The sequence below is a fragment of the Peromyscus maniculatus genome, chromosome 3 (genome assembly GCF_049852395.1).
Source record: "Peromyscus maniculatus bairdii isolate BWxNUB_F1_BW_parent chromosome 3, HU_Pman_BW_mat_3.1, whole genome shotgun sequence".
NCBI lineage: Eukaryota > Metazoa > Chordata > Mammalia > Rodentia > Cricetidae > Peromyscus > Peromyscus maniculatus.
In genome coordinates this window covers 162,489,210-162,516,796 of record NC_134854.1, presented here as the reverse complement: position 1 = coordinate 162,516,796, position 27,587 = coordinate 162,489,210, and the positions used below count along the sequence as shown (strand labels likewise).

Sequence of the window (27,587 nt, the reverse complement as noted above, 5' to 3'; positions counted from 1 at the left end):
ATTGATGTTATTCCATAAAGGTACTAGTATTACAGGGTTTTATGAGGATTAATAATGACTCACATAACAAAGATATAAATATGCCTAGATATTTTCCCATTACTTTCTGTAAAAAATATTTATTTTTACTAATTTTACTCTGTGAATGTATGTGTCTGTGCACATGACTGCAGGTGCCTGTGGAGATCATTAGAGGGAGTTGTATCCTCCTGGATTTGGGGTTACAGATGGTTGTGAGTTACTCTCTGTGGTTGCTGGGAACCAAACTTGAGGCTTCTGTAAGAACAATTCAGAACTGCTGAGTCATCTCTCCAGTCCTTGTTTCCTCTTTCCTTCTAATTCTCTTCTGATTTTTCTTTCTTTCTTTCTTTTTTTTTTAAATATCCATGATTTAGTTTATAGATCTATGAAGAAAGACAACAGACTTCCCTAAATTTGGTGAGGCTGAAACATCATAGTGAAAGGGTGTGGCAGAGCAAAGCTGCTCATCTTGGGGCTTGGGAATATGTGTGTGTGTGTGTGTGTGTGTGTGTGTGTGTGTGTGTGTGTGTATTATGCATGTATATGTATATATATCTTATCTGTTCCTCTAGATTACCCCAACTAATATAAAACCTAATTATAATAGAAATTATATAGCACATATAGTTTAATTGATATTTTTCCTTCCTTCCTTCCTTCCTTCCTTCCTTCCTTCCTTCCTTCCTTCCTTCCTCCCTTCCTTCCTTCCTTCCTCCCTCCCTTCCTTCCTCTCTCTCTCTCTCTCTCTCTCTTTTTCTTTCTTTCTTTCTTTCTTTCTTTCTTTCTTTCTTTCTTTCTTTCTTTCTTCCTTCCTTTCTTTCTTTCTCTTTTTCTCTCTTTCTTTTTCTGTGTAGACCTGGCTGTCCTGGAATTTGATCTGTAGACCAGGCTGGCCTTGAACTCAGAGATCCACCTGCTTCTGCCTGCCAAGTGCTGGGATTAAGGGCATGTACCACCACTGCCCAGCTATAATATTATTTCTTGTACTATAGATACTATTACATAGAGATGTGATATACAATAAAGCTTTATTGACTTTATTATGGCACATTTTGAAATAAGCTGAACCTCACCCCACCTGAAATCCTGGGAATGAGTCTGTTTTCAAAGCAGGATCAATGTTGGTACATCACAAAGAGAAATTTACATACTTGTTCATTTAAATATGAAACTAATAACATAACATTCACATAAGTATCCTTTCCTAATCCCAACACTAAAATCAACAGCAATAGCAAAAAAAAAAATATTTTGGTAATGTAAAGCACACTTCATGAAGGGAATTTCAATGTTCAAGTCATGTCTGTAAGTCAGATTCTCACTAAGAATGAGATTCACTATTTTATTTCCTATTTTTTTTGGAAGTGTAAGCTAAGTTCCTTTAGAGAGAAAGAAGGAAGACATGAAATTGGGAGGGAGACATATTGGGAGAGTTCAGGGATGTTGGAGGGGGAAATAAAGAATATGATCATCATATGTTATCTATGTATATGAAACACTAAGGATTTGTTTATTTATCATGTATACAGAGTTTTGCCTCCAGGCCATAAGTGGGGACCAGTTCTCATTACAGATGGTTATGAGCCACCATGTGGTTTGCTGGGACTTGAACTCAGGACCTCTGGAAGAACAGTCAGTGCTCTTAACTTCTGAGTCATCTCACCAGCCCCTATTATTGTCTTTTAAAAAAACAGTGCCAGGTGTCATGGATCACAGCTTTAATCACAGTACTTGAGAGGCAGAGGCAGACAGATCTCTGTGAGTTTGAAGCCATCTTGGTCTACATAATGAGCTCCAGAACAGCTGTGGCTCCATAATGAGACTACATTTTAAAAAGATGATATAAGGTAGTGTTATAGACATTTGTATACATGAATGTTGTTTCTAGTGGTTCCAATTTACAGTCAGGGAAAAGCATGTAGATTGTAACACTGACTTACAGGGTCACACCATTCATCTAGAAACTTGCCTAACTTAGCCAAGAGAGTAAGTTGACATATAGACTTGAGTTCTAAGAATCTGTGGTCTCTTAGTTGAAGACATAAATAATAGAAGACAGGATCCTTTTGAAATATGCTGGATATAAATACGGTTGTGTAAATATTCAACAGAATAAAGTCATAGACACGTCATTAAAACTCACTGCAGAAAATGCAATGAACCCCTTATGGACACAAACCACCTTTATCTTTCAAAACACCTTTTTAGTACCAGCAAGCACAGTAAAGAACAGAATTAAAATTTTTTAAATTAAATCAGAACAAGATTTTGTGTTGTTTTTAATTAGATCTCAAATTTTTGAGTTTAATGATAAAGGCCTGGGAGCCAGACACTGGGGTGAAAGCCTGCTAGCTCAGAGAGGTAGAACCTCCTCCACTGGTGTCCCAGAAAACAAGGCCTTTCTCCTAAGCAGTCTCAAACAACAACAAAAAACCTCAAACCGAATGTCCCTCCCTTCTGCGTCCTGTGCATCTTTTAATGCATCCTCCTCCTGACTCCCTCTTACTCTCTGTTTTTTTTTTTATGTTCACTTCCTGTCAACTGGATGCTTGCTCCATCTCTTGACCTATGACTGACTTTATTTAATCCTGTTTACAGTAACTAGAAAGCTCTTAGATTAAAGGTATGTGTGCTAGGGCTAAGCCACACTACCACTAGAAACAGATTTTTCCAGTAAGTAACACAATTTTGGGGTTCACAGTGTGATCAAATATCCTGCAACAATTTTGCTAATTTATTTTGAAATGGCATCTGAACAGGTACCTAGAATACTTGCTTTTCCAATTTCCAGAATCAGAACTTTGCTATTAGCAGTTAATGACTTGTCAGGTTTCATGCTCCTATGGTCTCCTTTATTGTTGCACTTGAATCATAAAGTTACAAGGTAAAAAAAGAAATTTTAGGTATTTCAAGAACATGTGTGAAGAGACACTGTCTGTAGCCTGACCTTGATCAGCCCTAAAACAATTCTTAGAATGAGGATTTACACACACAGCCAGAAAGCATGTGACACATCATCTTGCATTCATAGTGTAAATGAAAAAGGCACTGTTAAATTACTAATGAAATTACTACAGCATTTACACATAAAGTAACAAGAGATGAAGAAGTACATTGGCTCTAAAGGAGTAAGAAATCCAAAGATTCCCTGTTCAGAATCTCTGCTGCATTCCTCTTGCCGTATGTGTTCGATCCCACGTTGGTTGGTGGAAGGACAGGACCAAGGTTGTTGCTCGAACGGACCAAAAAGTTTGTCAGGCGTTGTGTGGCACATGTGGCTGTGTTGCACTTCCGTTTGTCCACCAGGTGATTGGTACCACTGAGCAAATAAGAAAGAAGTACCAGGTTGAGAGGTAGCCATGTCATCTCCACTATCTCGTGCAGTGAAAGAAGGGGAGTATTTTTATAGAAGTCACTCAGGACTTTGGCTCTTTCTGACACCTAGAACATGTAGAAGAATCATTTTTTGACCACAAAACCACACAGCACCTTCCACTGGGGTCAACATTGCAGTTCACAATACAAGGAGTAATCTCTGGATAGTTGGGGCACATGTTCTTATAATAAAAAATCTCTATCTTCTAAGTCTTGTTGGTGGACATATTTTCTGTTATACATAAAGGATTTGGAATGTATGATTTAAATCTAGCCTGGAATATGTGGATATTCTAAAGGTACATTCATTTCCTCTATCTTTTTGACAAAAATTAAACAATATTTTTCTGTTTCTTGAGATTACTCAGTTAAAATATCAAGAGAAAGATGCCATGAGGAAATTCTGCAATATACAACACTAAAGACATTGTTCAAAGTGAGATAACTCAGGTACAGGAAATTACATACAGTGAACACAAAGGAGACATCACACACAGTCAAACTTGTGAATCAAGTACTGGAATGCTGTTCACCAGGTAAGGGGCAAATTGCTGGTTACTAAGCTGTAGGCAGCAAGGTGAATGTGTTCTTAAGATCACTGGTCAGCAGTACAAAATTTTTGCATGCTAAAACATTTTGTGAGAGCAGATTTCACATTGAGTATTCTTACTACAATAAACAGTATAGAAACATTAAAAAGACAGATAAGGCTGGGCGGTGGTGGTGTATGCCTTTTATCCCAGCACTCAGGGTTCAGAGGCAGGCAGATCTCTGTGAGTTTGAGGCCAGTCTGGTCTACAGAGCAAGTTCCAGGACAGCCAAAGCTACACAGAGAAATCCTGTCTGGAAAACCAACCCCCTCCCCCAAAAAAGACAGATCATATTGGGTGATTAAAAGATCATCTAAAAGTTACTATACAGTCACAGGACAAATGAATTGATCACTGTTCCAGTGCTCGTTGCACCATGGGAGTCCTTGGCATGAATATGCAGACCTCTACTTTTCAAAAATTTTCATGTTAGGGCTAGGCTAACTGTGACAACTGGAGTCTTTGTATGTCGAGGGCATAAGATCACCACATTTTTAGCCACTAAAATAACACTAGCAATATCTCAAAACTTATAACTGTGATTTAAAATTCATTTGAATTTTGGTACATTTATTTATTATTATTTTTGAGTCTAGCCATGTAGCCTAGGCTGGCCTTGACTTTTCTATATAGTCCAGGCTGGCTTCCAACTTGTGATTATTCCACTTCTCCCAAGTGTTGGGATTACAGGTATGTGCTACCACACCCGGATGTACCTCTATTTGAGACATTTATTTATTTCAACTCTATAGACGTGGAATATCTCAGGTCTTGGTTGGTCAGCTTTCTGCTTGTAGAAGAACACCTTAAATAAATCAACTTACAAACAGGAAAAACATTTGGGCTTGCCATTTGGAGGACTCAGCCCAGGGTCATTGGTCCTGTTGTTTGGTACTAAGGACACGTGACCAGCAGGTGATTATGAGATGAAGCACACTGGTAACGGCCTGGTGACTAGGAAGCAAACAAAAAGAGGGAGAAGAATAAATTGTCTTTCCAAACCTCCTTTGAAAGTACAAGTACAGTGGCCCCAAACCCTTGCTCTGCCTTCCCCTCTCCAAGTTTCTACTACCTCTTACAGGTACCATGCTTTAGGGACCAAACTTTTGAGACTTGGGGCTTTGAAATGTATTTCAGAAATAAACTTTATCAGTGTGCTTTCAAAATGGTATTTCAGATGGATATAGAATAGGAACGCTGACTACTGGATTGATTTTTAGAACACCCTGGGAAGTGCTGTAGTTTTCAGCTCCATAGAAATCAAATTACTATTAAAATTTAGGCTGGTCCACGGTGGCACTTGCCTTTAATCCCAGCACTCGGGAAGCAGAGCCAGGCAGATCTCTGTGAGTTCGAGGCCAGCCTCGGCTACAGAGTGAGATCCAGGACCGGCACCAATGCTATAGAGAGAAACCCTGTCTCAAAACAACAACAGCAGCAACAACAACAACAACAAAGGATTTAGATACATGTAAAGTGGAAAGTAAAAGTTATGGGGCTAAAAACTCAATGCCCAGGACAATGTAGAGGACGTGCAGCTGGGAACTAAGTGCTATGAATGCCTCTGTGAGGACTTTGTGGGTGGGAGTGTTGAATCATCATTGCCTCTGTGCAGAGATACCCTAGGCCTAAATGTTTTATATGAATTTTTAAAATTATTTTGTCTCCTTACTGCTGTATTTCCCCCAGTTAGATTCCGTCAGCATCGAGTGATCTGGCTATCTGTTTTGTGTAAATATACAATAAAGGAACAGTCAGTAGCCAAAGGAAGCCCACTGTGGGACTCAAATGTTCAATTTTTTTTTCTTTTTTTGAAGCAGTTTCCCACTTTTTAATCTCAGACCAGCATCGTCTTCCTCCACCCCTCTCTAGTGCAGGGATTACGAGTGTGTGCCACCACACCCAGTGCAATCCACATTTCTCATCTGTAGTCATCTCAGGGATATTATCCCTTCTTTGAAGCTGTAGCACACATGAACACGGTACTTCAAAGAAATGACTTAATGCTTTAAAGAGTTTTGCCAGTGTTTCCAAACACATGACATTAAATTTTAAATAACATGACTTTTCCTAAAAAACATCTGGGCACAGGAGTTGGTCTGTGAACCTGAAAACTGATAGATTTAAGACAGTTGAGAACATGATCTATCAATGCAGGGCAGTCTCTGAAGGTGTTCTTGATGGTGATGGGAGCAGACTGTAGAGTTCTCCACAAGCAGGTGGCTGGACTTTGAGAACTGATTAGAGGGCAATAACAACACCTTACGTTATCTAAATAAAACATTCTCACATTGAGTTAGCTGAAAGGACCACCACGCCTCATGAAAAACACACAGGAATCTCTTAAGCTTGTGTCCCAGATGCAGTATTGCTTTCCCCAAGAAACCTTCCATCTGAAGATGGTGAGAGAATGCACACGACTATTCAAACAGTCATTGAAATGTCCGGTAAGGGTCACATAGCCAGTGCAAGATGTGCTATCTCCATTGTAGGTATTTCTTTTCTTAATGACTTGTCTACATTAACATTCTTTTGTAGAGGTGTGAGGCTACTGCTAAGAGCTGCTAGTGATCCAGCTAGGTTTGAGTGTGAGTGTGAGTGTGAGTGTGTGTGTGTGTGTGTGTGTGTGTGTGTGTGTGTGTGTGTATCCTCCATCCCCCAAACGGGTACTGATGTAAAGAAATGCACTAAAAGGCATTTTAAGGATGTCTTATGAGTGTGTACAAGATAAATCATTATGAGAAAACAGGAAGATAATATGACAGACAGTAATGCTGTGATTTATTCTATTTTAGAGTAAAGTTCACTGTATAAGATGTGAGCACTCACAGACACACTTGGTAGAGGTGCTGAGCAAATCTCCATATATACTTGTAGAAAAAAAATCAAACACACTGGCAGACACATTAGGTAATACTGTTAAATTTTCCATCATGATATAATTGTTCTTATTAGAAACTTCATATTGGTTTTACAGTTATTTTTAGCCATGAAAAAGCCAATTGAAAATTACAGTCAGTTCAGAGAACACTGTGTGAAACCAGGTAAGTGTTCAGATGACAAAAACCATTTTCTAATAATTCCTGCTATTAATCATAGCTAGTGCTATAGAAATGTCTGCACATTGACACAGACTTTCACCAAAGAACAAATACCCCAGAGACAAAGAAAGAGATGATGATGATAATCTATTGAGAGACTTAAATCACATTCTTTTTCAAAGGTGCATTTAGTTCTTTGTGCTGTCAAGAGTGATTACGTCTGGTCTCCTAAGATATATGGAGCAAAACTGATTTAGGCATAAATTTTTGTTACTTTGTTTAAATCAGATTCATGGATTTGGTAATAGGAATCTTTTAAATAGATGGAGAATTACAGTTTTTAGTGGTTTCCGTCTGAAGCTTGTAATCACTACTATTCTGCCAGCCGCCTTAAATGACCTTAGATTTCCTCAAACCACTGTTTAGTTTTCTTTGTTTCCCTTTGATATTTCCAACAAGCCTTCCTCAGAAATCATGATGATGTCTATGTACAGTCTACACAGTGACAATATTTCAGGTATTGCTAATTAACATCCACAGATGCTCAGAGTCATCTTGTGCAGAATTTATATCTCTGTGTGACCACAACATGGAATGACTTTCAAACAGCAAATGACTTTTTAACTATTTCTGAAATTTAACTTCTTAAAAACACCTTTCATTTGCTTCCACTCTTATAGTTTCAAATTCCTGAAGGAGATGTATAAGTTTGGATACTTCCAGACCCCTCTGAAGAGGAAAAACAAGCAGTTTAAATATGCAGCAGAATTCCAAGTGACATAAAAACCAATGTTTTGTTCAATCCCTTCAGTTTCTTTCTGTATTGGGTTCAAACAGTATGACTGTCTGCCTGTCAGTTTTCCTGGCATCTTACTCTGGCTTGGCCCCTGTAGGTTCTAATAAATTCCAGACAAATGTTGCTGTCCATGGCCATCTACAAGAAGTTCTACCAGTCATTCCTCAGTCACTGACTTTGTCCTGGAAGAACACAGACTTGGGAAGCCTTCCCCTTCAAGTACTGCTAACGGCAAGAATTGCTTAGAAATTGAAGAATACAAGGGCTGTTAGTTACATAGCGGTGTTGAATTCTATTTTCCCCACACTTTTCAAAAGAAGTAGGGATTTTCAGGTTACCAACCTTCTGACAGGTGTAGCTTTCAAGTGGTTTAGTGCCACAGAGAGGATGAGGAGAGCAGCTGGCAGCTTTAAGATGTGCATTGCTTCTCAAGTTCCCTGAGAAGAGAAAACATTGAAGTCAAGCCACGTCCTTCAGTTCTGATTGATGCAATTTTAAATTAAAACCTTCAAAGAAAATTTAAAGCATACTTTACAAGGATTTCTGTTATTTTTTACTTATGCCTGTCAACTTTGAAATAGTTTCAAAACGTTCAAGTTTCTTTTTAAAACAACATGAAAATTTCTATTATAACACATTATTCTTTTACTCTCTTCATGAAGTAATTCCTACATGTAGCACAAAGATTACTTTTCTTTTAGTAAATAACATCTTCCCAAGCACAAGATGTTCTTTACCTTTTAGTAATCAGTGGCAGCAATATCAGAAAATGCCTTGATAGCCAGAAGCTTCAGGAACCACAGCCCAACTCCGCTCGCCTGGCTTGACAACTAGCAAGCTGGCTTTTATACACCCCTCGCCTTGCTTAGCTCTGTCACCAGGGAGGCTCTGTCATTAATTTCCATCTTATGGATGGAAAGTGCTTCATAGGCAGCAGGAGCACATGGGCCATCATCTCATTAACACTTGGGTAAATATTAGCAGAGCACATACTGAGTGCCTTTGTGGGGTTAATGGTCCATCAAGGGAAGAAGTTTTGGGGTTTCCATTTTTGTGAAATATAAGTGATATTTTCAAAAATTAGTATAACAGTAATCAAGTGACATTTTAAAAAGTTTAATGAATAACAATAAAGTGTGCTTATATGCAAAGAGAATGCTAGAGAAATAGGGGAGTTATAGCCACTCTCTCAAGGCTATGGACACTCAGAAATAGTTTGTAAAACTGTAAGAACTATTTTGTAAGCAGTTCATAAAATGGAAAACTGAATGGACTCAGTGGCCTTTAAAAGGATTATAGGCTCCAAAGCTACACAGAGAAACCCTGTCTTGACACCCCCCCAAAAAAAAAGGATTATAGGAAGTTAAGAGAGAGAGTACAAGAAGTGGGAGGCATTCTGGGGGGAGTTGGAGGGGAAGGAGTGGAGGATGGATTTGATCAAAGTACATTGTAAGCATACATGGAATTCTCAAGAAACAAAGAAATGTGTGTGTGTGTGTGTGTGTGTGTATACAATAATAGGAGCCATTTATAGTGAAGTGGGGGAACACCAAAGACATAAATCCAGTGATTTTACATCTAAAATACTATTTATCAGGAGTTAAGAGACTCCTCATTGTACGTAAGGACACAGTCTTATTTATTTGTTTGTTTGTTTATTTGTGTGTGTGTGTGTGTGTATGTGTGTGTGTGTGTACATATTTAAGTGTGGTTTTGAGTGCATACATGTAGAGGCCCAAGGACAATCTCAATAGTCAACCTTAAAAGGACCAAATTGTCATGGACCTGAAACTTGCCAGACATTTTTGGTGAGGGTGCCCCAGGATCTTTCTGGTTCACCTTCTCATGTTCTGGGGTTAGGTGCACATACCACCACACCCCACTGTAGCTAGAGTCTTCCTGCCTTGCCCACAGTCAGGACAAATCTCTGTCACCCACCAGTCCCACAACCTCTCAGACACAACCAAGTAAACACAGAGACTTATATTGCTTACAAACTGTATAGCTGTGGCAGGTTTCTTGCTAACTGTTCTTATAGCTTAAATTAATCCATTTCCATAAATCTATACCTTGCCACGTGGCTCATGGCTTGCCAGTGTCTTCACATGCTGCTTGTCATGGCGGCGGCTGGCAGTGACTCCTTCTGCCTTCCTGTTCTTTCTTTTCTCCTCTCTGTTAGTCCCACCTATACTTCCTGCCTAGCCACTGGTCAATCAGTGTTTTATTTATTGACCAATCAGAGTAATTTGACATACAGACCATCCCACAGCACCCCACAGTTTTATATGGCTTCTAAAGGCAGACCCTTATGTGAGGCAAGCACTTTTATGACTGAGTTGTCTCAGTCCCCATCCCCTTACTCAAATGGAGTTTGTCCTATAATTGCTTTCCGAGAGAAAGATCTTGCACAGGAAAACTCATGGTCTTTTGTTTCTGATCATATCTTTATTCCATTTAAAACATTTTATTTTGTTTTGATGTGCAGCCCCATGTTGGCCAGTCTGGTATTGAACTCCACATGTAACCAAGGATGACTTTGAATTCCTCATCTTTCCTCATCTCCTGAGTGTTAGCATTCCAGATGCCATTCCTTGCTTTCAGGCATGTCTTCTCTGCTATAAGTGGATCTTTATGATAGGTCGCTTAATTTATATTTAGACTTTCATAGGCATTATATGTCAGCAATGACCACTTTAGCAACTATACCACTTAACCACTGGTATGGCTGTAAAGAAAAGTGATTTCCTTATAGAGAGAGCATTCCGGATTCTTCAGGGTGACTTTTAAAACACTCTACAGACTCCCTTTGGATCTTTTCTTTATTCTTGGCCTGTGAAATTTTGTCTGATGTGTCTTGGGTTTTATTTTTCATCAAAAGAGTTGAAAAATCAACATTGTAAATACATAAATGTGACTCCTCCTACTTGGGGATTGAACCCCAGGCTCCTTGCACACTAGGCAGCACTCCTCCACTGAGCATTAGCTCCAGCCCCCAGTATCTCTTTTGTTCCAGATACTGAGGTGCAAGAGCTGTGGGGAGGTGAATTAGAGGTAAAGTGGATTAAGTTCCTGCTTGATAGAGCTTCAGGTCTAGCTGGTTTAGAGGCATTTAGCATTAGCAATTGAAGGAGTGATGGTGAATAACATTCTAAAGTAATTTCAGGGTAGCATGCAGACAATGGCTGCCGAAGTGAAGTCAGCCAAACAGAAAAGCCAGTGCAGTCCAGCAGCACAAAGGAAAAGCTCTCTGCTGGCCAGAGCTTGAGGAACTGTGGGGAAGAAATCTCCCCTATGAACTTTCCATGAATAAATAGTATCTTTGTGTTTATGTGAATATGGAGTAGGGAGAGTGTCCTGTATATACAAGCTAAAACCTAATGAGTTGAATGCTTGTGAGTCTTGCATGGAGTGAGTCTGTGTGATTAACCTGTTCATTTTATTTCCCTTATGCAAATTATTTTCTGTGGTATTCATTTGAAAAGTAGTTATAATATTTTTTATAATATTATAATGTATATAATAATTATGACAGATCTCAAAAGATCATTTAGACTTAATATACTTACCTCTTTGGCTTTGAGTATGTTAAAATTCTCAAAAGAGGTGAACCAGTCCTTTTAATTAAAAAAGAGAGACAACAAAAAGACCCTTATTTAAATATGTATCTGCTTGGGAGAAACACAAAATTAAAGTTGAAGGTAGTAATACATTAGTAAGAATTTACTAATTAGGTAATCTTTCTGGCAGCTAAAGTAGAGCTTGGCAAGGAAGGCTGTGGACAGTGGGTCAGGGGTAGGGTACTGTGTCTCAGGCTCCAGCAATGCTCAGATCTACCGGGGGTCTATGGGACCGTGGATAAAGGTGTGGTATTGTGCTTCCTTCAGTCTTATTGATATACGAAATCTCCTCAAAGGCAGTACATATAATTTTTTAGTTCCCTCAGTCATTTGGTGAATGAGATTTATCTAAATTTTGAAAATACATGAATTTATTTATGGAAGTACCAATTCTCAGTGTTCAGGAGTAATTTTTAGGAGCATCAAAGGATGTTAGTTACTTCTTGGGTAAAGAAATGTTTAATCCATCTCATCCTTTCTTTTTCTCTTGCTTTGTTTTTCCCTTTCTTTTCTTTTGGTTGTTTTGTGACAGGGTCTTACAATGTATCCAGGATGGTCTGTAACTCACCTATATAGCTTAAGCTGGCATCAGGGTTAGCTTATTGTCAACTTGACACAACCTAGATTCATCTTGGAGGAAAGTTTCAATGAGAAATTGTTTGTGTTGGGTTGGCCTGTGGGCATGTCTGTGGAGGATTGTTTGTGTTAATTGATATTGGATGACAACTTTACTGTGGGTAGCATCATTCCTAGCCAGGGGTTCCTGAACTAAATGAGTGTAAAGGGTACCTCTCTAGCTAGCCAGATCAACTAGATTAACCCTGATGATCAATGGCATGACAGATTTCACAGCCACATCACCCTCACATCCTAAAGTACATTCTTAATGGAAAGTCCTCAGTGCCTCCTTACAGAGAAGCATGGGAAACCTGAGCCACCTGAAAGTAATGTTTTGGAGCTGGTTTACTTAAAATTGCACCAGGTAGATGAACACTGTCATCCAGAGGAAAAGAAAGCAGTAACTGCATGATGGTAGGTCTAATGGGATTCCAAAGAAAAGGAATCTGAGTAAATTACATCAATTTGCTGCATTGTCTAACCAAGACCCTTTCAGCTATGCGCAGATGAAATTGAAAAAAGATGCATGTCCACAAAAGCATAATTACAGCTTGTTTAGTAATAAATGTAAAACTTCATCTAATTATATTAGCTAGTACTGATGAGTCATGATTAAGGGTCTTTTGCAAAAACTTCAGGGGAAATGAAGCCTGTGGCCATAGCCAATTAGCACCATGATTCTTTGGTTGTGTGAATTAAGACTCTTCCTGTGACTCAGCTAATGTGCTAAGAACTGGAAGATTAGATGAACTCAGATAGGCTGCAGTTTGTATTTAACCTATGTCTATCTATGTTACATTTTAGCATCTTTCAGGGTAGTTAGAGAGATGGATCCAGTGATTAAGAGCACTTAGTGATCCCCCAGAAGATTCCAATTCAGTTCCCAGCACCTGTTGGGAGGCTCACAACTGCCTGTAACTCCAGTTCCAAAGGATTTGTCACCTCTGGCCTCTCTGGGCACCTCTACTCACATATTCCTGACCTCATGCAGATACGCACATACACACACACACACACACACACACACACACACACACACACACACACATATAAATTAAAATAATAAAAAATAAACTCTTAAAATAATATCTTCTAGGGAGTTGCTTTAAAATTTTCTCGGTGAGCTGGAGATGATGTTGGAACTGTTTGATATACTGATATTAATTCTATTCATTCTCCAAGTTAAAGAAGGTTGGTAGTTATCTAAAAACTGTTGGCAGAAACATCTGGTTTAAGTGATTTAGAAGAATTTTCTTGTAGTTATATAATTTTACATTCAGCCTCCTCAGTAGCTGAACACTGCCATTTGTGTTGGGGCTATTTCCCTCATTTTGGGGAATGCATTGGTCTTTGTTGACTCATTTCTCCATTCATAAAAGTGTTATCCTCAACTGGGTTGCATAAATGAATTCTCTTTCTGCCAACTCTAACAAACACCCCTAATGGGAGGCTACAAGGTCACTTGCTTGTAGGTTTCCAGAAACCATTGACTCATGGGGAACAGCTTAGAATAGATGAAACTTGGACCATTGCCTTGTGGTGTTCATATTATAATTCATGTTTGTTAACCTGTAAACATGTCGAAACTCAAATATAGCTATATAGAAGTGAGTCTCCATAGCTGTTAACTCAGCAGAGATGGAGGAAGTGAGCTGAATGCCAATCTTTATCTCTTCCCCTTCCTGATTGAGAGTGTGATGTGATAGGCTGCCTCGAGCTCTGACACTGTCTTTCCCACCATGGTGGATCTCACAGGAATACAAAAGATCATAAGAAACTATTATGAGCAATTACACACTAAAACACACCAAATATTTCCTGCACACTTTTCGTGCTCTTGATTAACTTCTTTGCAAACACCTCTCATCCATATCCTCAGAGTGAAAAATCAGTTGGAGTCACTGATTCCTCACTCACTTCTATTTAACTTCTGCTTTTAATCTTTATGGTGACCATGTGTAGTGTTTTCATTTCATCCATGATGCCTTGTTCACTTTGATTTTCTAGGTCACTTTGATCCCATGCATTTACATACTTGCATACACACACAGAGGCATGCACACCCATGTGTGAACACACACAAACATGAATGCATACACTCATGCACCAACCACATATAGACACACAGACACACACAGACACACAGACACACAGACACACAGACACACACACACACACACACACACACACACACTCTCACACCTACCCACACAGAAGTTCAAAGATGAAGAAAAGATATTAGTATAAAAGCCTCATGTACATCCCTGATGGAGTTACAGACAGATAATTGGTATCCACACAAAATGAAATACCAAATGGCTACATTTGACTCCAGTATTTAGAAATCACATTGGTGATGCCATGGTGCAAATACCACAGCAGGAGATGCTTCCAGAATGCTAAGAAGGCTTCATTAGAGAAACATAAAACAGGTGCATCTAAAAAGGTTCATGGATTTTTTTTTACAGTTCAGCAAATTTTATTTTTTTCTGTATTGTTTTATCATGTGCACCTTTCTATATGTTTTGTTATTTAATTTCCAAAGTTACATAGGTTTCTGTCATATGGAGTTATCATATTCTACTAATGATAACTTTTGAGCTCTAATATACACAGCATCCAGTAAACATGTTTATTGATAAATAGCAACCTCTTTTAATGTCTTGAATAATTTCTACTCAATACATGAAAAGGTCAACAGAAGAAAAGAAAATCTTACTTTGGCTTCTACTTTGAGGAAAGGCATCATAGCAGGCGCCTGATGTAGCCGGTTACATTGCATCTGTGTTCAGAAAGCAGAGAGAGATGGATGTTGGTGCTCAGCTCACTCTATTATTATTATTATTATTATTATTATTATTATTATTATATTTAGAACCCCAGATCATTGAATGGTGCTACATTTTGGGTTGGTTTTACCTATGCAGTTAACCCTACTCCTTCACAGACATACCTGGAAATTTGTTTCTTAGTCAATTCTCGATCTGTCATGATTCTAGATCTGCCAAAGTGACAATCGGTATTAACCATCCTAATCTACTTGTCAACTTGACATCCAAGCATATATGTTTTAATTCATAATCTTCTACCTGTTGTGCCCTCCTCATCTTCCCCTTTAAACTTGCTCACACACTTTCTCCACCAAACTTCACATTTTTGTCTTTCTCCTCTTTCTCACTGGAGATCTGAATGAGAGCAGTAAGCAGTAGCCATATTCCAGCCTGACCATTGTGCTATCATGAGATTTACTCCACCAAAGAGATCAATCCATTTCCTTTTAGTTCACTGTTACTCTATTTTTCAGCCATGGACAGAATCTAGCCAGAGATGGTAGAAGGAGAGAATGGACTTCCCATAGATGTCCTCTAACTTCCATGTATGTCCGCTGTAGTACATGTTACTAACATTCACCTACGCATGTGCCTTCACAAAGTCAAAATTACAAAGAAAATCTCCTTCAAGAAATGGTGTCAATGCTATGATACACCTGAACACACGACCTTACTCCTTGGAACTGGTTTGTGTGAAGGTGGAAGAGTTTGGAGATTCACTCAAGAGAATGTCTAGAGAGGTTTAAGCAGAACATAATGTATAATTCTGGTAGGAAACTGAAGACCAGAATGCCAAGAGAATGGCAAAAAATAAGCGTCCTGCTCGTGGTGTTTTAAGAGTTTGAGAAAATCCAGGGCTGAATGGTTCGTAGATTTTTGTGATAATGAAAATCCTTTATCCAATGTAACAATGGAAGTCCAGCAAAGAGAACACAGCTGCCCTGAGAGAACCTGAGGGGATATACCCCATTCTTCCAGGGCCTTTAAGTAAATGTGCTTTTCTTTGAACACACCCCACACCCTTCAAGTGTGATTATCCCATACAGATCCTAGAACTTCAATGATAGTAAAAAGAATATCTGTCACCCATTCCAAGGAAAACTGAACTCAAATCCTTCATGCTCCCTGGCTCCTTGTTACAGAAAATTGCCAAGACATCCAACAGTAAGAGTCTACTTGGTTATTCTTAGTCACTCTCTTGGATGTATTTTTCTTGTAACTAGACCAAGGTGTGAAATTCAACCTCCAATACCAACTGGAATCAGATTTGTCATGCCGTATTACTGTTACCCTAATTCTCTGTGGAATCTCACCTCCGTAAACTTCTTAATCTTCCTTGAAATGAGAAACATATGAGTGCTTCTGTTTTCTGCAATGAGTGGTGTGTTTAGTGGAAGATAGTCCTTGAACAAGGGCTGCCCATTTATATCTCAAAGTCAACCCTGAAGTAGTCTGAAGTTTGTAAGATGTTGAATTTGAGAAACAGAAGTTTCTTAACAACAAAAAGGAATAAAATTTAACGGAGATATTTATATGACTATAGACAATAGAGATGAACGTTTATTGATCACCTGCTGTATACAGGATCTTGCCATGGCTGTGGTGGGTAGAAGATAGTAAGATTTGATCTCAGAGCAGGAAGAAATCATCACAGGACCAGGAAAAATTAGTGTTGCAAATTTTTTAAGGAGACACGAGAGAAGCAGTCAGTCATATGAGCCAGGGAGATAAGGATGTGATGGGATGAAAAGGTTTGGAGTTAGTAAGATGACTTGGTGGGTAAAGGCACTTGTCACTAAGCCTGAGAACCTCATTTTGGTCCCCCAAACTCACACAATGGAAAGAAAGAATAGATTCTAGAGATTTGTTCTATGACCTCCACAACTGTTCCATGGCACACTTGTGCTTGCATTCATACACAGAAAACATACACACACCCACACCAATAATAATTAAAATTTTAAAAATTAAAAAGATGAGGACTACAAATCCAGATGCAGCAGGGCAACTTAGTCTCTCCCCTTCTGATCCAGTGGCCCATCTTTCTGCATTGGGGTGACATGGTCACTTACTATGCTGATAATCAACTGTGAGATTCATGTCCCATTACCTACTGGGCATAACCAACTGACTGTGAAACATTCTATATCAAAATCTGAATTTCCTCCTTTTACCTCCCTCCCTACGTTATTCTATATGTCAGCTCTCAGAGCTGCTGAGGCAGCAGTCTTTGGGTTCTCTTTGAACTTTGCTCTTTCTTCTTTATCTAAGTTGATCCCCAAAGATATTACTTATATTTATCATTAACTTCTAAAATGGTTGTTCTTATAGATGGCTCCACCTAAAGTGTTTTATTTAGGATAATGTGCAGATAATGCATGAAGTTTATTATGATGTCTGGCAACACGTACTATAAACAAATTTCTTTCTTACATATGATGCAGTTTAATGTATGATATACACTTTTTCTAGTCCATTAACATTATGTGAGTGAAAATGACTTGTTAAATAAATTCAAAGATTTTGTACTGTAACTTGGCATTTATTCTATATGTTAAGTTGTTAAGATCAGAAAAAGCTGTTTATATCATGCTTCAAATTTCACACCCAAAGACTTAGAATGTTTTTTAAGGAATCAACTTTTATAATGTTCATTTTCTTTAAAACTGAGGAGGCAAGAGATTTTTTTGTATCTTTATTGGCAGATAGTTCTCAAATTATGAAATGCCTAAGTATATACAAATTTCCTTATTAATTACTTTTCAAAAATTGATTTCTGAGAAATAAAACTAGATAAAATTTTGAATCACAAATGAAATTTGAGGATCAAGAGAAAGTAATTTATCAAGTCATTTTTCTTAAGCTCAGGAGGCTCTCTCTTACCATCAGAACTCCTCATGCCTCCCTCCTGATCTCACAGCCCGTTAGAAGTGTAAACACAAAGGCACATGGCCACAAATGAACACTGGAGGTTGTCTAATGATCCGAGGCATGATGCTGATGATGACAAGCTATATATAGAGACACCCCTGATGAAACCAGCCCCTGCTCATCCCCAGTATTTACTCAGAGCCACATGCTGTTCCCTTTGTGAAGTCTACAGGAGTGTTTTGTTTTCCATCTCTCACCTAGAAATCTGAGTCATGCTGCTCTGACACCAAGCAAATGCACCCAGTAGGGCATTCTGAGCAGTGACTCAAGGCACTTGTTGGCTATCCAGTGTCTCTGGGTAGAAATTTAGGTGGGCTTGGACTGTCTCAAACTCAAATCTATACAAAGCAAAAGAAGGGAGCAAATCAGAAGACTTAATAGATGTGCTGAGTGAAATAAAAATATTTAGCTAATGATGAACAAAAATAGTTAAGCTTCAACATCAGTCTGGATGAGACGTTCATAGTATTCTTGTTAATATTAAAGAGTCAATTTTACAACTGTCTCTAAAATTTTTTTCTTTTTGAGGCAGGCTTTGTGTACCTTGGTTAGCATGGAGTCCACAATGAAGACCAGGCTCACTTTGAACTTACAACCATCCTCCTGCCTCTGCCTCTGCCTCTGAAGTACTAAAGCTGGGATTGTAGGGTTGTGTTCCCTTTATGGGTTTTGAAAAACATTTATTTTATTTATATGTCTATGCACTTGTGTGTAGGTGCCCATGTAAGCTGTAAACATGCTTTGGTTTCTGCATCCCTTGCTGGAGTTCCAGGTGTTTGAAGGCTACCTGATGTGTGTGCTGGGGTCCCATGCACAATCCTCTGGCCAATGCCAGGGCCCAATGTGCAGTTCTCAGGCCAAGCAGCAAGAGCTCTTAAGTAGCAGCTCGCTAACTCTTCCACCATTTTTAACCAGGAAAATCTCTCTCCAGTGACACTTACAGAAAACAGCATAGAAATTTCCAAAGGAGAAGGAAAACCAATTGTAAACCCATTCAGAAGATTCTTAGGTCTTATACACAGACACATGCACTTTAGAAGGGACAGCTTGCTGCAGTTGGTAAGAGTCTCCAGGGATAAACATTGACTTTACCACTTCTGACCTGTGTGACCTCAGACAGTTGTTTGACCCCTCTGTGCTTTAAATCATGTACCTTTAAAGTTGGGATGACAGTACTCATGTCACAGGGCTTTATGATAATTTGCTGTGGGCCAAAGGAATATTATAAGAACCCAGCTGGTTATGGCAAAGTCACTACCTGGAGGAATCAGGGAATTCCTCCAGAGGAAGCCAAATCCCAAGGAGTTTTTGGTGTTACTTGGCTTGTTATATATCAGCTGTATTCTGTTATGAAAATCATGTGTGCCTTCATGGTTTTGACTTTTCCCTAAGAAGGGCTAACAGTGTGGACTGATCACTCTCTGGACATACACATTCCAGGTATTTGGAGAACTGCCTTAGGCTTTCTCTGGAATCAGATATCTCCCTTGGCTACTTTCAAGGACTAGCAGTAATAACAGTCCACATGCTAGTCTCCTGATTTAAGATAAATTCCACAAGGAGACACCGCCTAGGTCAGGTGGACGTTAGTAATAGCTTTACACAATTCAGCTCGGACCTTCCTTTTGTTATAGCCTTACCAACTTTATAGACCGCTAACTCCTTACCTAACCACTTCTAGGAATATTTAGATAACCTTCTGTACTGACTGCTCAGCAAGAACTCCCAGTTCAAGCCTCCCTGTAATTATCATTAGCAGCATCCAGCCAGGTCCATCCCCAGATGGAGGAAAGTACGTTATCAGAGATACCTCTGTACTCTCTAAGAACAGACTTAAGCATCCAGGCTACCTGTTTGAGAAGGCCTGGCGGATGTGCCAATTAAGCCTTACTTCCTCCTTTCCCAAACCTTACCTCTAGTTCCAGATCTCCCTTTAACTATCACCAGAGGCATCTACCTGTACACAGGTTGCCTAGCGACTGAGCACACTTTCCCCCACCCTGCAGAAAAACAGCAGATAGCTTGGACAGATAGGAGCCACAGGAAAAAAGAAGACAGTTTTATTTTCTCCCATTGACCTAGCAACTTATAGATTCTTAACACTTTCTACCAATTATGTTTAAGATTATAGTTCAGCACATAAGAGCCCTCTTCTTAGATATTACCTGAATTTAGCCTTTAGTTAATTCATTTCCCCATTGGTCACTTCCCTTTGGGGTTGCAAATGATAATTAACGGTTATTGCCTCCCTATGTGATTCTTATCACCCCTCCATTTGACCCTGGAAACCTGGTTTTGCACTGCTAAGGGAATATTGCTTGTAAGTGTATATATACCAGGACTCCCAGGGCACGACAGGACGGAGAAGAGAAAAGAGAATGGAAGAACTAGATGGGTAAGAACTTGAGAGGAACAAACTGAGATGGGGAAGAACTAGATTGAAGGGCTAGAAGAGAGGACTAGAGGAACAAGATGGAAGATGAGGAAGAGCCAGATGGGGAAGACCAAGATGAGGAAGAGCCAGATGAGAGAGAAGGAGATGGGAGAGGAGCTGATAGGGGAAAGAACTAGATAGATGAGAACCTAGAAGGGACAGAACTAGATGAAGGAATTAAGATAGAACCTAGAGGGGACAGTAGATAAATATAGAGAAATCAGGCAAGAAAGGAGCTAAACATGAGAGCAGAATAGAAGCTGTGTAGAGAAAGAACTATCACAGAATAATAAAGTATATGAACTAGGAGTCTCGTGTACATAGATTCATTTCTTTTCATCAAAGATTAATTATCAGCTGGTTGTAGATTCTTCCTGGACCCTGGGAGGGGACTTTCGAGGGGCTGGATCCCCATAGTCCTTGATAATAATTGAATGCACTTATATAACAAAAGTTTCCAAAATAATGCTTAAAATATGTGAAGAGTAAGTCAGGTTGATGTTTATTGTCTATAATCTCCCACGATGTTCAGCTTTTTCAGGATAATGTGTTATCTAAATGAGATCAGAGCTGTGGCTTTCAAATGTAGCAGTGGTACTTCAGGAACAAAGACTCTTCTACACTTTCCTTAAGTGTTAGTCACTCAACTGAACAACACACATCATACATGGAGTTCAAAATATCACTGAGTAATCAATAATCTGGTGTTTCAGAATGTCTCTGTTGTCTGTTGGCAAGCGGATTTCTTGGCAGTAAGCCTCGGAACAGTTAGTCTTTTCCTTGTGGACACACCATGCTCTGTGAAGACCTGGTGACTATGGCTCCTTTTGCAGTGATGCAGAAGAGATGAGTCCATACATTCAAGTCAATAAAGAAACCAGTTGGCTTTATGGCAAATCTTGTGTTTAGTGTGGTTCAGAGATGTGAGTATAGGAAGTGAGAGCTGCTGATATATGTAAGGACCTGTCTCCTGATGCAGTCTGAACAGCACTAAGAACTTTAAGTCTATTCTGCAGCAGCCAATAGCTATCATTGGTTGGATGTTGCTTGCACACCTGTTTTATAATATGTATTAGGCATATTTAATTCTGCAGTGAGTATTATGGTTGTCTTGTCAGTGTTTATCTGGTCTCACTTACATTCTTCCCCATGATCTATCCATTCTGTATCTCAGAGACTGACATCTGAAGACTAAGGTTCCCTGTTCATCAGACTTGGTTAGGTTGTGTTATTGGGAAATATTTGTGTGACATTGGGATTGTGGAGAAGTGGGAAAACACCAGGGCTTTCCTAGCTTCCAGTGGTGGCTTTATGATCTTGAGAACCCCAGCCTGTTCATCTCAGCTCTTTCCCTTTCCGATACAGCCTTTACCCTGCTTCCCAGCTTGGCTTTCTAACGCTTCTTGTGCATTTGTGACTGTTTTCTGGTTTCTGTCACGAACTCTCTTTTCTTATCTGTACTTTGAGAACAATGGATGTTGTTTTCATTTGTGATAGAGAAACTGAGTGTCCTGTCCAAAAGTACATGGTTAGTTTGCAAACAGATCTTCAAACTTGTGCTTATTCTAAAACAAATATACTTCACCAAAATGACACAGGCAGGAGAATGGTTTTCATTAATCTTTTAAATCCCTCTGACATTGACTGAATCATGGCAACAGTTACCCATTACCAATTAATGATCTGTCTCTTTCAACAGCTTCTGAGACCTCTTAAGAGCAAGCATAGGCTATTCTTCTTCACCTCCCTCACACCAACTGTGTTTGGAATTTAGTAAAGTCTTAATAAATATTTGTGGAATGAATGAATAATATTCACTGCCATGACAGGGTGACTGTTTCATTCCAGCCCCATGTGGGGGTGCTGATGACAGTTTTATACTTCAGTCTTCATAACAGTCGTGCATGATAGACATAAAGATTCCTGGCTTTTAACATAAATAGGCTAAAAGCCCATATAGACAAGTCAGCTCATCTGGGAATAAAGTCAGAATGATGTCTCACACCTGACACTCTCCAGCTGTCTCCTTTTTACTATGAGAATAAGAAGGTGCATACATAAATGGATTAGGGAAAAGTGCTGGGATTTTGTTGGATTTTCAGATATGAGCAGTACATTGGAAGGAAGCATACTCTTCTATGAGAAAAAAGGAGTTCAACTATTTTTCCATGAGATTAATTAGCGCTACCTACTATTGCCCCCAAACTATGCCTGTATAGACAAAAGGAAGGAAACAATCGAGACAAACTGAAGAACTTATAATTCTCCTTGTATTGCTCTCTGAGAAAAGCCAGTATTGGGTAGTGAGTGGAGTAAGGCGCGCTTTCTTCAGGAACTGCAGCAACTGGAGAGAAGGCTTCAGTCTAGACAGGGTGAGGTTCCGGATGCAGGGGAGATCAGTGGGGACTTACAGACGAGGGGGGATGTCCTCCAGAGGAAACAGCATGCCAGCTGTTCCAGTGCTAGCTAAGCCAGCCTGACAGTTCTTGCTGGCAATGATGAGGGGGGGAGCAGAAACGGACCAAACATTGAAGCAACTGGGTATCAAGAGTGAGCATTTTCCACACTGGCTTGGCCTGATTCCTGCTTTAACTGGAGAGTCCAGGGCCCCACAGGACTGTGCACTAGAGAGCTTAAAGCTGCCTGGGCAGACCTAAGTCAAAGCAAGTGTGGGAACTGGCTCATTCTCTAGGTATGTTTAGTACAGGAAGTGACATTGATGATATTCACAGTTAGCTCCATTAAAGGTAGAACAGGTGTTTCGAATTTCCAATTCTGCTTCTCAGTCTAGATTTAGAACACACTCAAAGTCACAAACTGCCTAGATTTCTGGAGAAGGGTTTGTCTGTGTTCCAGTCTTGTTTTGCATGGTGAAACCTCAGGAATAGGTAATGTTCTTGATGTCTGTTTCAGTTTTCCTCAGAGCAGCCCATTCCAGGTGCCTTGAATGGAGGAAATAAAAGTGTTCCTATATGTGTCAGACTTAACAGGTAGAATTCAGTATTGTGTTCTTTGATTTCTGATTGGAAAAATCTGACCAAAGTCAAATTATTTGCTGGGCAACAAACAAGAAGTCATTGTTGATTCTCCACGCCCTTCCTTGGCTTGGTAGTGGTTGAAATTGTTTCAGCTGGAAAGCACCCAATAGGCTGTCTCTAGTAGTTAAAGGCAATTTGAGGATTCCAGAAAAAGGTGCTTTTCATAAGAGTTTCACTGCTGTGACTTTCTTTTTCCCTCACCAGGGAGAGGACCATCTCTTCAGGCTTCTTCATGTATGTACTATTTGCTTGGCCATGGTAAAGCAAAGCCTTTATTTTATTAATTTCATAATACAGAGTAAGGTGGAATGAACAGCATGCATTTTCTGACAATCACAAACTGTGTGGTTACTGAGCATGAATGAGTGTGTTTATTCACTTTGTAAAGAGTTGTATTCTCCTGTGATTGAGATGTTATTAAGGACCATCAACCAAAGGGTCCCCCCTCCAGGGTTTCTGCTCAGTGTGTCTAGAGTGCAAATACTACAAGGTAGTTACTGCTCTAGAGATTTGTTTTGTAGTGTGCTCACCTAACTACTTAGAAATTCTGCACTGTATTCTTAAAAAGTTTGAGAGAGCTCACGTTCCATCATGCATCTTTACAATAACACAAACAATGCAAATGGTTCAGAGTCGTGGACTCTTTTGCTCGAGAATGAGAATGGTGTGTTCCCACTCCTCATGTGGATGCAAAAGACGGTGAGCCATGAGAGTGTTGTCTGCTTAATAAAAGTGTAATGTCCTGTTTTCATGAGCATTGATGACTGATGTGGATTTGTCTGTGATACTGTGTGATTCTGGGAACAGAAGTCATTGTTTAAACAATGCCGTGCTAACAAAGGGACACTGTTCATGTGGCTGCCACTTATTCTGTGCTCATTTCTCATTTAGGTTCATAGTGCTCAGCAAGGGAATGTGACATGATTCAGCATTGAGTTTCACAGGTTTTATTGAATCAATGAAACAGATGTTGCTTTGTCTCTTTTCTTCTATAGACATGTTTAAAATGCATCTGAAAAGATATGTTTTTCATAACATATCTTTTCTGAAAGTGTGGGTACCTTAGAGGAAGGTGCGGGTTAGTTCAGTAACATTGAATCTGTTTTCAAGTGCTTGGCTTTGTAGGCTTTATTTACAGTCAAGACATTTGTTTGCAAAACTTCACTGACACAGTAAAAGTGTTTTGATAGGAATCTTCAAGGTTGTGATAAAAACTATCCAGATGACTACTTAGTGTGCACGGAAAGAGCCATCTAGTGATCGTCTGGATCATCCAGTTTCTCTTGGCTAAAAAAATGAAAATTAGATATGGAGAATGTTTATATGTTAAGCCACTAAGTAAAGCAAAGACAGCTTTGATAAGGGAGAAGAGTAAGTTCTTTTAGTCATGGGTAGGGAGATCATCCCAGACTGAGGCATGGACAAGAAGGAAGAGAAGAAAGAAAAGACTGATGAGAGATTGTTCTATGGATGAGGAAAAGAGAGGCAGGTGAGGAGAGTCAAGTGGTTGATGTTTCATCTATATTGGTGTAGATTTAAATCATGAGTCTCCTCTCTCCTGGAAATCACCCCCTTCTACCATTCTGTCAAAAAACAATATTAGGTCCTCCCATGAAGTTAAATGAACTTGAAGTTTTATGTGGGAGTGCTGTGGATATTGCTCTATATAAATAAAAACACTGATGGCCAGTGACCAGACAGGAAGTATAGGCGGGACAAGGAGAGAGGAGAATTGGGGAAACAGGAAGAAGGAGGGAGAGACACTGCAGCCACTGCCAGGACAAGCAACATGTAAAGACGCCAGTAAGCCACCAGCCATGTGGCAAGGTATAGATTTATAAAAATGGGTTAATTTAAGATAAAAAAAACAGTTAGCAAGAAGCCTGCCATGGCCATACAGTTTATAAGTGATATAAGCATCTGAGTGATTATTTTATATGTGGATTGTGGGACTGCGGGGTTTGGTGGAACCTGGAGAGAAGCCCTCCAGCAACAAATGGTGCCCAACGGCTCGAGTTTCCACCTTAAACCTGAGAATATTTAATAACCAATTCTAAACAGAGCCAAAATCAGGTTCCTGCTTCTTGTCTCATATGGGCAGCTAGATGCCGCAAAATGCAGGTTTGAACACTGGCGGGTTCCTGGCGTGTGCGTTTGACCAGCAGCATGGCGGGAATGAGGCGTCTGCCAGCGGCACATTACACTGTGTGATAGATTTAGTCTTTACTAGTATTAAAAAAAAAAAGAGGTTTCTGGGCTACACGCTGCTTTGATAAAAGTGTAGACCTACTATTTCTGAGACTTGATGTCTCCCAGAGCTGGAGAAAACGTACCACCACCATGTTGAAAACCTGAAGGGGGTGGAGCCAGCAGCCACAGCACCATTTCAGGCTTAAAAGGCTACAGTTTAAAGCCATAGGTTTGCAATAAGACTGATTCAGATGAAATAGTTTATAATGCATGTAAAAATGTACATAGGCTTAAAGGAGAAAAAAATATACCATTATATAAACAAATAGTATCTAAAAATAAAGTGTTTAAAAAACAGTAAAGGTAATAAGTCACGTAAAGATGGCTCTCACAGAAAATCTGGATTATGTTGTCTTTGATATTCGTAACTAAAGAAAAACATTTGATTGTAAAAACTGTTCAGTTATGCCAAAATGTAAATTTTAAAGGTACCTTGACTTCAAAATTTGGATATAAGGATATGTTGCTTTGGAAAAGAAGTTCTGCTTTTGTTTCAACAGAAAGCCAGAAGCTATGGATTTGTTCCAGATTAAGATACATCAGGTTTGACCAGCCAAGACCCCCTGAAAGATCTCCGATGACACCATGGCCCAGATGATCCAACACCCAGAACGGTTTCAAGGCAACTGGCTCCCACAATACAGCCTCAAGGACCACCCCATAGGCCTAAAATTTTCTTTGCGTCCCCATAAGATACAGCGCCCCCCTCCAGCAGGAAGTAGTAAGAGATGCTACGCCCAAATTCCCAAAAATACCAAGCTGGCTTTAGAGGTGGAATTGGCTCACTTCCCGTCTAAACCCAGACATATTGCTTAAAAAAAATGGTTAAGAGATTCTTGTGTCCCAAATCAGAAGAGCACTCTGAGTGTGGGACAGAGAAAAACCAATATTTTTATTTAAAACAGGTTGATTATAAATGCGATCTCTTTCTAAAAAAGAAAAGGAGATATGATATAGATATGTAGAGGATATAGAGATGATAAGATAAAAGGGTAGATTAATGAACCTACTTTTAAAGAACAACTTGTTTAAAATGTTTTACATTGGTATAGATTTTAGTTTATGTTTAAAATGTTTTACATTGGTATAAATTTTAGTTTATTGATACAAACTTGAAGTTAATTTTGTTATACTGTATATATATTTCTATTCTTGTTTCAGGTATTATGTTTATGTAACTTATTTAAAATTGTAATGGATAATTAAGAAATAGATTAATAATTAGTCGTCTATGTGGTGGTATTGTGTTCGCCAAAATATTGTGTACCTTAATAAACTTATCTGGGGTCAGAGAACAGAAAAGCCACTAGTTAGGCAGTGATAGCACACACCTTTAATCCTAGCATTCCAGAGATAGAAATCCCTCTGGATCTCTGTGAGTTCAAGGCCACATTGGAAAAAGCCAAGCATGGTGACACACGCCTTTAATCCCAGAAAGCCAGCCTTTAATCCCAGAGAGTGGTGGTAGAAAGCAGAAAGATATATATGGCATGAGGACCAGAAACTAGAAGCATTTGGATGGTTCAGCATTTGGCTGGTTAAGCATTCAGGCTTTTAAGCAGCAGTTCAGCTGAGAGCCATTGGGATGAGGACACAGAAGCTTCCAGTCTGAGGAAACAGGACCAGCTGAGGAATTGGCAAGGTGAGATAGCTGTGGCTTATTCTGTCTCTCTGATCTTCCAGCATTGACCCCAATAACTGGTCTCGGGTTTGATTTTATCAATAAGAACTTTTAAGATGCCGGGCGTTGGTGGCGCACGCCTTTAATCCCAGCACTCGGGAGGCAGAGGCAGGCGGATCTTTGTGAGTTCGAGGCCAGCCTGGGCTACCAAGTGAGTTCCAGGAAAGGCGCAAAGCTACACAGAGAAACCCTGTCTCGAAAAACCAAAAAAAAAAAAAAAAGAACTTTTAAGATTCCTGCTACATCTATGATAATCATATTTATAGCCATGTTAGATAAGTCTTCTAGGTATACATAGATATATTTCAGATAGATAGGTAGTTTTCAAACACTTCAAAGACCTACAGAATATGGCATTTAAAAT

At 39.3% G+C, this 27,587-nt stretch overlaps 2 protein-coding genes across 6 annotated transcripts in view; one reads left to right on the top strand and one right to left on the bottom strand.

The window, feature by feature from the left end:
• LOC102909681 (solute carrier organic anion transporter family member 1A5) overlaps nt 1-27,587 on the top strand; it is a 96,267-nt gene that overhangs the window by 17,553 nt on the left and 51,127 nt on the right. Inside the window, exon 2 of one of the 5 annotated variants that reach the window (XM_076568212.1) lies at nt 23,497-23,526. The exons of the other annotated variants lie outside the window; for them this stretch is intronic. The gene's annotated coding sequence lies outside the window, so the exon portion shown is untranslated. The remainder of the gene's footprint in view (nt 1-23,496; nt 23,527-27,587) is intronic. 5 annotated transcript variants of the gene reach the window in all.
• On the bottom strand, nt 1,738-8,247 carry Iapp (islet amyloid polypeptide). Its single transcript, XM_006976478.4, has 2 exons — nt 8,166-8,247; nt 1,738-3,340 (listed from the first exon to the last, which is right to left on the bottom strand). The coding sequence occupies exons 1-2, from the start codon at nt 8,243-8,245 to the stop codon at nt 3,142-3,144; spliced, it is 279 nt and encodes a 92-aa protein (XP_006976540.1). The 5' UTR covers nt 8,246-8,247; the 3' UTR covers nt 1,738-3,141.

Coding starts and splice junctions, on each gene's coding strand:
- Iapp (XM_006976478.4), bottom strand. CDS start 8,245: ATGCACATCTTAAAGCTGCCAGCTGCTCTCCTCATCCTCTCTGTGGCA. Junction 3,341..8,165: donor AAAGCTACACCTGTCAGAAG/GTTGGTAACCTG, acceptor TTATTTGCTCAG/TGGTACCAATCACCTGGTGG.